This window comes from Rissa tridactyla, chromosome 1, assembly GCF_028500815.1.
Source record: "Rissa tridactyla isolate bRisTri1 chromosome 1, bRisTri1.patW.cur.20221130, whole genome shotgun sequence".
In the NCBI taxonomy this organism is placed as follows: domain Eukaryota; kingdom Metazoa; phylum Chordata; class Aves; order Charadriiformes; family Laridae; genus Rissa; species Rissa tridactyla.
In genome coordinates this window covers 139,451,686-139,463,940 of record NC_071466.1, presented here as the reverse complement: position 1 = coordinate 139,463,940, position 12,255 = coordinate 139,451,686, and the positions used below count along the sequence as shown (strand labels likewise).

Here is a 12,255-nt window from a genome sequence, read left to right as displayed (position 1 = left end):
GAGCAGGGACGGGCCCAGCCTGTCTTTATATTCCTAGGAAAGCATCATTAACCCATTAATCGAGTCTTTAACCAAAGATATTACAAAAGCAATACAGTTCTACAGACCGGTGGTAGGGGACTGCTATGCCTCTGGCTCACAGTCCAGGGATCACAGTTTGGGAATTGTAATACTAGGCCATAGCTTACATGCCATTACACTCTACTTCTTGTCCTGATCTCCAGCAAATGCATGCTACCACATCAGCATGATGTATTAGCAAAACAAAACCATTAACCCTTAAAAAAACCCAGAGCTAATAATGTGGAACCCCTTCATGCACACTCAGTATAAGAACAAACACTAGAATTTTTAAAGAATTCATGCAAAGAGCTGGTAAGTGCTTCCCAGTCCAATCAGTAACACAGGCACAGTGAGCCTCAACGGCTGGACTATCTCATCTATTGTATCTTGGGCACTTCACGTGCCGGGGCCTGTCACAGTACTGCACATTTTCAGAGCGATCAGATGACCGAAGAACAAAATGCAGGGCCAGAGGTTATAGGATTATGAACTTCAGGCAACAAAAGACAAGACTGACAAATGAGTTCGTGAATCTTGAGCTTATATCAAAAACGGACAGACTTGGGATACTCATGGACAAGTGCTTCCTTACTCTTTACTCAACTCACTCTAAGCAAACTCAAAGATTTTGCTTCCCCCTACATCCATGTCTCATGGATATAGGTGGCACACATTACTGTGCAGTATCCATGCACTGGATACAAACCAAGAATAAAATTTATTTTTATGACAAAAGTGAAAGTAGTGGATTGACATTTAATCGTACTTCATTGCCTATCTCCCGTTCACCTGTGTGCTACAATTCACCTCTCTCCTCTCATTTCCCACCCCACTTGCAGGAAGGTTTGCATATAAGTATCAGCATTCCTGATATTTACATGTAAACGAGGATGTATCAATACTACGAAGTCAAATACATATTCAGCAATTAATAAAGATATTTTTCTGGACATAATGTTGATTTTACCTTTGCTGGAGAAAGCAAGTCTGGCTAAGAGTTGTAGCAAGTGTATTCAAATTTGACTCAGAAGAGTTCTTCAAGGTGTTATGAATGTTTATATAAGCCTCCACAGGTTTGATAGCTACAGGTGTCTTTGAACAGATATGACAACCTTATTCTATTTCAGTTTTGAAGCTTGCTCCAGCATGGTGGTTGTTATGAAATAATTACGAAAAAATAAAGAGTCAAATTCCTGACTGAAATTTCCTTCACATCTTAGCTATCCAAATTCTTAAGTTGCGATGTATGGCAACATAAAAAAAAAATATAATAATCTAGTACAAAATTTTAATTTAATACAGCACAGAGAAAACAAAACTAAGATTACAGTGCAGTGCTATGTATCTTTAAAAAATTGGGATGATATTTGGAATATGAAAAAGGCATAATTGCAATGTATTGCCCATCTTTCATTTATTGTGTGAAAATATATGTTACCATCACAGCTTCTTTTTATTTATTGTTTTAGCTTGCAGTGTCCTTTAATCAAAGGTGGAGAATTGCCAACAAATTCTCCACTAGCTTTAGCAACTTTGTTTGGCTTGAATACAGAGCAACTTGCATTTGTTCTTGTCTTATGTTTGGCATTTTAGCATGATGATATTGTTGCATTACTTTCCATTTCCTCCTCTTAATTTTATTCTTACTAACCACTCATTTTTACTATTAAAAAAACGCATTAAACTACGCTTGTTTGTGCCTAAGAAAATATGAACAAAGAGACTGTAAATCACTTTTTGTTTGACTGATACTGAATGTGTCTCATTTGTAGGTAACAATGTCAAAACGTGTAAAACTAGTTTAACTCTGAGCTATTTATCTGTGAAAGGCTTTGAAACATAATGGATCTATAAACACCCTAGGAATGGAAAAAAATTATGCTTATGACATTAAATTACTTAGATAATAACTTTATCAAAGGCAGGAAATCTGGCTTCCTCAGCTCTAAAGAATACCCATTGAGGATTTTGTTTCTTTGAAGATGATATTTTCATTGGGGTTTTTTTGAAAAACAAAACAAAACAAATTTAATTTGTTTTTTTTTTTGATTTGTGAAAACTTCACAAGGACAAGACAAACTAACAGTAGCCAGACAATGCAATAACAGTAATGACCTCCAATTGTGTGTCGGTGGAAAGAAAATGGAATAAAGTCTCCATTCCTGATGCAAATGTAAATCTGAGAGATTAAAGTCAGACGAATTGCTACTGAAGTGCCTGCAGGAAATTACTGGCAATTCAAAATGGTGCGATCTAGCCGTCAACAGTGAGGAGCCTGCATTATATAGACTAGATGGTCTGGACTAGTAGTCCTATTGACCATTTTATTTATGATACAATCTATTTTAAAACAATAGACCTATTTTCAGTTTCCCCACAGCTTATCCTTTGTAAATGACAAACTTCAGATACAAATAAGCTTAAACTTCCTTATGCATCATGTTTTCCCCAGACATCTGTTTAAATGTTTGCCAATACGACCCACACTGCTAAACGTAAAACTTCTCCACACACAGTATAATGGAAGAGAACTCATCCAACACTAATCTTAACTAATAGTAGAGAGAAATTTTTGAAGTTAAATCCTATTTCCCATAATACTATTCAGACCATAAAAGCAGGAAATAGAAGAAGCCAAACACATTCTTTCTACTTCCTTCTCAGGACAACATTACCAATTAGGTTCAAGATCAGTGATTTTGCAGAAAACTGAAATAAATTAATTTGATCTCGTCCGCTACCGCCAATATGAGAGAGGATTTCTTTAATTATTTTTTTGGTTTTATTTTTATAAAGAGCCTCAAAGGGGAGAATTGTTTTAATTTTTTTTCCTCGTACCGCAAGCAAACTAAACTGTCTTTTAAGTTACATTTTACTGTTTATATACAGCATTAAACTGCAAGTATATAGCATTAACAGAACGCCTGAAACCAAGTTTCAGAACATTCTGACACTTCATAACAAGACCAGTGCACTGCCTATAAAATCATGCTCAATAGAATACCAATACATTTTCAGGCTGTCATATAATACGGGTCGAGAGGAGAAGTTAATAACCTTTGCGTGCATGCTAACTGCACAATAAAGTTAATTTATAAGCATAAAATAGCATCTGTTATTGATAATGAAATGCTTTCCATGAACCGAACTCAGATCACAATTTGAATTTGAGAGACTCCATTTATGCCCCATCTTTAAGTTACTGTAATAAGAAATACTATAAGTTTTAACTAATGTATTCTTTTCTGCTTTTAGGCTTGTGATAAACTTAAAATTCTATAAATATACATGAAGAAGTATATCATAGTAACAAATTGTTTGAAAAAAGCGCTGACAAATCTGAAGACATATCTCCTTTCTTTCTGTTTTCTTGCGCATTTTAAGACAGGTTTCAGGACTAATAAGCTTCACCGATTTCTCACTGCGTGTCCTGAAACCCATTAACCACTGGTAACTCACCCTTTTCTGCTCTTTAATATATTCCATCAGTTCCTCTCTTGTCCTTTTCACTGCTTCTTCAATTGCCTTTTCATTTCGTTTTTGCTCCTCCATTAATGCTTCCTTGACAATTTCCTTTTAAAAAAAGGAAAACATGTAACTTGTTAAAAGTAGTTCACAAATGTAATACAGGTCATCCCTTCCTTTCTTAATAAAATTTTATCATGACGACGCTCCTTTCGCAATTATAGTTATCCTAAATGTATGCAATACCTTTACAAACATTTATAAATTCAGTACTTTAATCACTAAAGGGTCTAAAGAAGAGTGAAATAATCACCTCAAATCTGTAGTAATAAATACATAATGTTCCCTGAGAGCAGAAGGAAGAAATAGAGGTATTATATTCCAACAGAACCAGGGATGTACTAGTTGCTATAAGTAGAGTAGAGTAGTTCCAGTTGGAAGGGGCCTACAACAATCACATGGTCCAACTGCCTGAGCAGTTGGGCTCACCAAAAGTTAAAGCACGTTGTTAAGGGCATTGTCCGAATGCCTCTGAAACACTGACAGGCTTGGGGCATCGACCACCTCTCTAGGAAGCCTGTTCCAGTGTTTGACCATCCTCTCGGTAAAGAAATGCTTCCCAATGTCCAGTCTGAACCTCCCCTGAAGCAGCTTTGAACCATTCCCACATGTCCTGATACTGGATCCCAGGGAGAAGAGATCAGCACGTCTGTCTCCACTTCCCCTCCTCAGGAAGCTTGTAGAGAGCAATGAGGTCGCCTCTCAGCCTCCTTTTCTCCATATTGCATGGATGTTCAGAACTTACATGAGGACTTTTCCAACATCACAATAACCAGAGTCCTTATGACAATAAATTTGTTTCCAAACCTTGGGAAATGCCAGGGTAATTCTGTACACAGCAGTAAAAAGCAACAATGGACACTCACCCACTGCCCAAATTAGAATTGCCCGATATCAAATCTGATTCAGTACTAGAAATGCATCACAGTAGAGAAAGCTAGAAACCACTTCTCAAAACACCTCTATCACCGCCAATACAACTTATCTGTGTAAGTTATCTGCTCAGGAAACAACTTCCTGTACCAAAGTTAATGTCAGAGAATCATAGAGTGATCTGGGGTAGAAGAGACCTTAAAGATCACCTAGTTCCATCCCCCTGCCATGGGCAGAGATACCTCCCACTAGACCAGGCTGCTCAAAGCCCCATCCAGCCTGGCCTTGAACACTTCCAGGGATGGAGCACCCTTCTCTGGGCAACAGTGTCTCACTGCCCTCACAGTAAATAATCTCTTCCTAATATCTAATCTAAATCTCCCCTCCTTCAGTTTAAAACCATTACCCCTCATCCTGTCGCTCCACTCCCTGATGAAGAGTCCCTCCCCATCTTTCCTGTAGGCCCCCTTTAGGTACTGGAAGGCTGCTATAAGGTCTCCCCAGAGCCTTCTCTTCTCCAGGCTGAACAACCCCAACTCTCTCAGCCTGTCTTCATAGGAGAGGTGCTCCAGCCCTCTGATCATCTTTGTGGCCCTCCTCTGGACCCATTCCAACAGGTCCGTGTCCTTCTTATGTGGGGGACTCCAGAGCTGGATGCAGGACTTCAAGTGAAGTCTCATGACAGCAGAGTAGAGGGGCAGAATCACCTCCTTTGAGCTGTTGCACACACTTCTTTTGATGCAGCCCAGGATGTTGTTGGATTTCTGCGCTGCGAGCACACGTTGCCGACTCACGTTGAGCTTTTCATCCACCAATACCCACAAGTCCTTCTCCTCAGGGCTGCTCTCAAGCCATTCTCCGCCCAGCCTGTATTTGTGCTTGGGATTGCTGTGACCCAGGTGTAGGACCTTGCACTTGGCCTGGTTGAACTTCATGAGGTTTGCACAGGCCCACCTCTCAAGCCTGTCCAGGTCTGTCTGGATGGCATCCCTTCCCTCCAGCGTGTCGACCATGCCGCACAGCTTGGTGTCATCTGCAAACTTGCTGAGGGTGCACTCAATCTCACTGTCCATGTCACCGACAAAGATGTTAAACAGCACTGGTCCCAGTACTGACTCCTAAAACTTAAGTGCCAGCATGTCCTAAAACTTAAGTCCCAGCATCCCAAAGCCACTCGTGCAATAAGTAGTAACGTTATTTAGCCAAGTGGTTTGTTTCCAAAATTCAGGAAAATGAAGTCACAAACCTAAGATTACTGAAAACAAACCATAGAACAATGTAACATTTTCAGAAAACTACAAAACATCCAGTAAAAATAATCACACAATGTTAAATGATTTGCAGGGGTGAGAGGGAGACAGAGTGTGTCTCAGAAATCAGGTAATGGACTTTGCAATTCTTATGCTTTTGTGCTAGACATTCAGAAGTGGAAGTGGCAGATACACTAGTGATGCGCCTGCAGAATGAAGCAGGGATTTGTGACACACACATCTATTAACAATATCACCAAGCATACTTAGTGCATTCATATTTCGCATAAATGGTAAACGGTAATCAGTGGGTCCAGAGAAGGGCAACGAAGCTGGTGAGGGGTCTAGAGCACAAGTCTTATGAGGAGCAGCTGAGGGAAACTGGGATTGTTTAGTCTGGAGAAAAGGAGGCTGAGGGGAGACCTCATTGCTCTCTCCAACTACCTGAAAGGAGGTTGTAGCGAGGTGGGTGTCAGCCTCTTTTTCAAGTAACAAGTGACAAGATGAGAGGAAATGTCCTCAAGTTGCGCCAAAGGAGGTTTAGATTGGATATTAGGAAAAATTTCTTTACGTAAAAGGTTATCAAGCATTGCAACAGTCTGCCCAGGGAAGTGACTGAGTCACCATCCCTGGAGGTATTTAAAAGGTGTGTAGATGTGGCACTTAAGGACGTGGTTTAGTAGTGGACTTGTCAGTGCTAGGTTAACAGTTGGACTCTGTGATCTTAAAAGACTTTTCAAACCTAAACAATTTTATGATTCACCTACCGTGTTCTAGTTAACCAAAAGAAGTACTGATGTATCTTCCAAATAAATAAACATTTATCACTTCATAACACAAAATTAATATAGGGTACATAATGAAACCAAAATGGAAATCTCACTCTTTCAGTTACAGATTGACTTCACTTATCATCTGAAAATGACCTCAACAGTCACAGTCTGCTATGACAACGGTAATTCAAAAGACAGATCATGTAGCCATCAGAGTGGACAACCTCATACGATTGTAGACATGTACTTTAGTGCTCTTAATCCCAACATTTGTATTTACCAGACTCCTGGTAATAGTCCAGAACACTTCTTATTTTTGGCGATTAAACTTCATCAACCATACTCTAAGAGGAATCATATGGTTCTATTTGTCTGTGATTTGAATGCCTGTTTCTCAACTGAGTTTAAACATTATCCTGCTTGCTAAATTCAGGAGACATGAAACAGTACAAAAAAACACACAGTGTTCTTCCCAGGCTTATGTCTTAAAAAACAGACATTACAACCACTAACAATATTACTGAAGCGGCTGATTTAGTTTGCACTGTCCCTTACTTGCAGCTCACAATGGCCAAACATAGAATTCTGTGTAACAATGACAGACCACTCAAGACTATCAAAAGACAGCTTTGCTGTGGTATTATCAATGAACTGGGAAGAAAATTCTTCTATCCTTTCCATCCAGTTTTCAGAAGGCTTCAAAGAGCAAACATCATATGACACCCAGTCCCCTAGCCAACTCAGTCATGTATTTTTCCCCCGTCCTTCAAATTAATCAGTGATATCAGTTTTTCCTTCTGTGAAATAATCTTCACTCCTCCTTCTATATGACCTTTCACAAAGTGCTCTCCTCTAAATTCTCAAAGTCACTGGCTGTCTTCGCTCTATTTTTGTCAGTCATTACAGGAAATTATGAACTGATATGAAGATTATTTAAATTCTGATATTACCTATCACTACTATTTAACAAAGTCTTCGCTGCATGTGCATCATGTACTTTTCCTTCATCTCTTTCTTCTCTCTTTCCCATTACGCTATATCTACCTTTAGATTTTATCCTAATTTAAATTTTGGTTGCAAAGGTAAAAATAGGCCCTTATTTCATCTTTAACTAAAAAGGGTACAGCACTATTTGAAGCTCTTAGCGTTACTGTAACAGATTCAAGAAAATGGGAAAACCCAGGTTCCTGTAAGAAGCTGACGAAGAGCTCTCCACAAATTGCACTTGAGGTGCAACTCTTCCCCCCCTTCTCCCTCTTTTTTTCCTAAATATCTGATCAGAGGCTGGAGCACTACATTACAGTCACCGAGTTAGCTTCTTTTACAGGACTCTAAATACGTGTGCTTGACACCAGTTATAAGATTTGAATACTAAATAAAAAAAAATAAAATGAAGTCATTAATGTACTCAATTGGCAAATCATATTCAACCATATATTAGGAATCACAATCACGTAATCATAATATATATATCTGCTGGAAGACAGAAAGAAAAAAGTGTACTGTATATACCAGAGAACTCCAGCCAGTATTTAAAAAAAAAAAAACCAACACACAAAACACAGCCATATGATGGTTTGCAATTTTATAGGAAAATTCTTTTGTTTCCACACAAGGATCAGGTGGCAGTACTAAATTTTATCTAGGAAATGCAACCACAGACTGCAATGTTAGTGGTTTCTCAGAAAATAGTAACCCTCAAATTATAACGTCTGTGGTTATAAACTACTACAAACTACATCTGAAGTCAGACATGGTTAAAGTCTGCATGCAGTGGCATATTTGTCTTCCAGACTTTGCAAGCATATTAAAAAAAAACCTGATCTAATGGCAGGAATCTCTTTCCACGCAGTGCTACTAAGTTGTGTGCTTCCTCACACAATCAAGATTATAAAACTTTTCTTTTCCCCCATGAAAAATGCTTTTCTGTATCCTTACAGAATCACCATGGTCTCCATAAACACTGGACATACTAATATTTCTGCAAGAAGGTGGAAAAGCAAGAAGAAAGTGAAACTGAAAATATTGGTTGGATATCATCTTGAGAGAAATGTAAGCAAACACTCCCGCTGAAAGTTGAACAATATAGTAAAGACAACAGAAATTGGAGACATCCTTTGAAGAGCAAGTTCTTCTCCAGGACATTACACGATACTATATTATCAATAGCCTATTTGGGTAGGAATCATGACACTGCGAAAAAAAACCCCAACAGCTTCTTGTATGAATCCACAAGATGTTGAACATGAACAACAACGTTATGATAGTCCAAGCCTGTTGCTGAAAAAATATCTTTTTTTCTTCCAAAGATTAACACTCTCCCACGCAATCAAAATTCTACAAAGTCTAACAAAATTTTTCCTGGAATTCGAATACCAAATATGCCATTTTGCTGGGAACTTCAGAAACCCAGAATATATGAAGTATTTCAAACCCTGCCTTCCCTTTAGGATTCCGTAACCTATGTATAAGTTGAAACAAAAAAGAAATGGAGAAAGAAAGACTGACAAACTGATACTATTTTGTATTCCCTTAACTGACAACACACTCAATGCTTTGTCTATCATAGATGAGAAGTTTTGAGGATGTATTTAAGGAAATGAAATTAATATTATATGTCATGTGGAAGTCCTCCCAAGTACAAAAATATGATAAAAGAAGGGAAAGCAATGCCAATATCACGAACGTTTTATAGGTAAAAGTTGATCTAACAACAAATACTATAAATAGAGGGTAAAGGGCTGGAAAATGATCACTATGTCAGTATTCTGAAAGAAGAAACTGTAACTATTAGGACAGGGAAAAAAAAGATGCATTAATAAAAATACAGGAAAAGTGAGAGCTTAGGTGGAGATTGTACCTATGATGCCTAAATAATAGAATCATGGAATGGTTAGAGTTGGAAAGGAACTTAAAGATCATCTAGTTCCAACCCCCCTGCCCTTCCACTAGACCAGCAACCTGTAAACAATTATATTTACAATTAGATCTGAAACAAAAACACGATACAGTCCAGAGTAACAAGCAGCACGTTTGGTCCTGAAGGCACCAGAAAGTATTTGGAGAGTGGGAAAGAAGAAAAGAAAGATTAAGAGGCCTATTGAACTATATGCATTCATAAAGTGATATCAAAGATATCTATCAGTGTTTTTAGTGTAGACAGAAATAGCACTCACAATAGGCATGGTGGAAAAAGCGAGTTAGGCTTCCAAATTTGATATGAGCCAAGAGGCAACCTTGCACAGGAAGCATAAAACAACTATCTAAACCCAGGGAGGCAATAGTTCCTGATCCTGCTAAAGCAGCATATCATGGAGTATCACAGAAAACTACTGCCAAGCAGCTACGTAGTGGTATCCTGCCTCTCCACAAAATGGGGGTTCCCAAACTAGCCTGTCTCCTGCCTTGCCCAAATTACCAGATCACCTGTTATATCACACAGAAACAAGCTGCAAGTTCTGCAAGTTACAGGAGGCACAGATCACTGGAAACCAACTCTGTCTTAAAAACAGGATGATGATTTCATAATAAAATTTTAGGGAATACCGTGTACCACATCACTTAAAGTGGTAAAAGAAGAAACACATTTTTGCATCATCATCACGGGAACAACAGTTGAATGAATGTTTACAAATAAGCAGTTCAGGAGAAAGTGCATGTATGAAAGAGATGAACAGACAGGATAGAAAGAAATTACAGATCAACTGAGGGAAGTTCTGCAAGAACAACCCTGAAAAATACTGTGTACAACAAACAAAGAAGAGAAAGACACATAAGTGGATTCACAATATGAAATTAATTCACAGATTTCAAAATTAGGAAAAAGGCATGTACTTGCACTCTTCCCTAATTTTTTAAGGTAAGGAAACTGTGGTGCCAATAAACAAAATCCCATAGTTTTGACACTTAAAAAGACATGTCGGGGAATCTATCTGCAAAAGTAGCCTTATTGGACAATAAAAAGATAAGACAAATGTATAATTCCCATATATTTTCTTTTTTCCTCATACTATCATCTAAAATATTCATTATACACTTACTGATTTGACACATGAGAAAAAAAAAAGATGTGTTTTTTACAGATTAAAGGGGTAAGAAATGGCCATTCTACAGCTAATAAAACTGACTGAAAGCTAGAGTGGGAAATAACTTTTTAGATAAACTTTTTTATTTATTAGTTCTTCCAACCTTCTCAAATACAGACCAGTGAGAAAAAAATATTTAGAAAAAATATTAATTTTCAACAAAAAATTAACAGTTAAGTTAAGCAATAGTAGAAAAGAAAAAAAAGCCAGTATACAGCCAACGCCTTCATGCTTTAACTTACATATCTTTTGTTCACTTACATATGACTGGGATTCAGGCTTGCCAAAACTATCAACAGAAGCACTCGCTCAAGCAGATGAGCATGAATACCAAAAAATTTTTATTAATATAGCAGTTAAGTAGCCATTCATTTTTGGGATTAAGTACCACGTGTTCTAGACATTTTGTTTTTACCTTCTAAGCAATGGCATATACTGGTATTCATAAACTTATGGAAGAACATTAAAGATACTTTAAAGCCCATACAGTATAAAAGAATCATATTTTTTTCAACTATTTAGATGTTTGCCAGTAAAATTACATTAATACATTCCAAGATAAGAAACTACAAATTTATTGTTCTGCAAAGAACACCACAATATGAACCCTCAGGAGTGTCAACATGTTCATTTGTCTTGAATGCCTAGAGATTTACTCAACAAAGACTATTGGGAAGGTCACTTTTTTTTTTTTTTTTTTTTTTTTTTTTTTTTTTTTTTTTTACATAAGCCTTTTAGTTAACTTGTCTTACAAAAATATTTTTTCTTTGTATAGATCAGTTATGGCTTGGCTGAATGAAACACTGCAGCTTCAGTTTTCCTGAAATACTTTCCCATCAGTAAGATCATTTTGCCTTAATGCTTTTGCTCATGTCCAAGAGGAAGCAGAGTTTATGTTTGTTCTTTTAATAAATTAAAAGCTAGGTTTTTTTCTTATTATTTGCAGCCTTCAGAACATTGGAGCCTCTAACATATCTGCTGTGTGGCTAATGGCAACGATGAACTCAGGCTCTTTTTCCTTTGAGAATTCAGGTAAACTACAGTAGATTATACACAGTATTTTAAATTTAAGCCTCCAGGAAATGACAAAGGTTATTCTTTACTCTGAGTGCCTTAGAAGAGTTATTAATTTCAAGCTATGACATGGACCTAAATTTTCCAGGGTTCACCCTGCAGCTGACAGCTTTCATTTTACTTTTAATGAATTTTCTTTAAAACAGAAATTGTGGTGCATAAATTCTCTTTAGCTTCTTTTGCTACTTTTCTCCTCTTCCTACACCCCTAACGCCTCCCCACCTCCTCCCCCATGTGATTTCACCTCATTTATGTAACTGAGTATTTAGCTTTGTCAATTGATAACAACTACCATGCAGAGAGCTCTGTGCACAACAGCATTATAGCTATGGTGGCTACTGCTCTAGCTACTCTGCATTGCCCACTATTTATAAATGCAATATATCATTCCTCTATTTTATCCAAAATTGTATGGGTCTCATCATCCTATATCCTCAAAGAATTTTTGGATTTTATTTTTTTCAAAGAGTAAAAATAGGCGGAAAGAAGATGACAAAGGAGAGCACGGTCCGCTGTTTTTTCACTGAAGTTTATCGTTGTACCCCAGGAGCTTCATTGCAATTTTGAATTCTGGGGAAAAGGCTTCTGCTTCAGTCAAATTACCTGTTATCT

General features: G+C 37.5%; 1 protein-coding gene across 6 annotated transcripts in view; it reads right to left on the bottom strand.

Annotated features, from left to right (window-relative positions):
• The window catches only part of CCDC91 (coiled-coil domain containing 91), a 148,371-nt gene that overhangs the window by 35,294 nt on the left and 100,822 nt on the right, over positions 1-12,255 (bottom strand). For all 6 annotated transcript variants that reach the window (XM_054214313.1, XM_054214304.1, XM_054214323.1 and 3 more), the window contains one exon: positions 3,523-3,636. In XM_054214313.1, the coding sequence (XP_054070288.1) occupies positions 3,523-3,636 (114 nt within the window). The remainder of the gene's footprint in view (positions 1-3,522; positions 3,637-12,255) is intronic.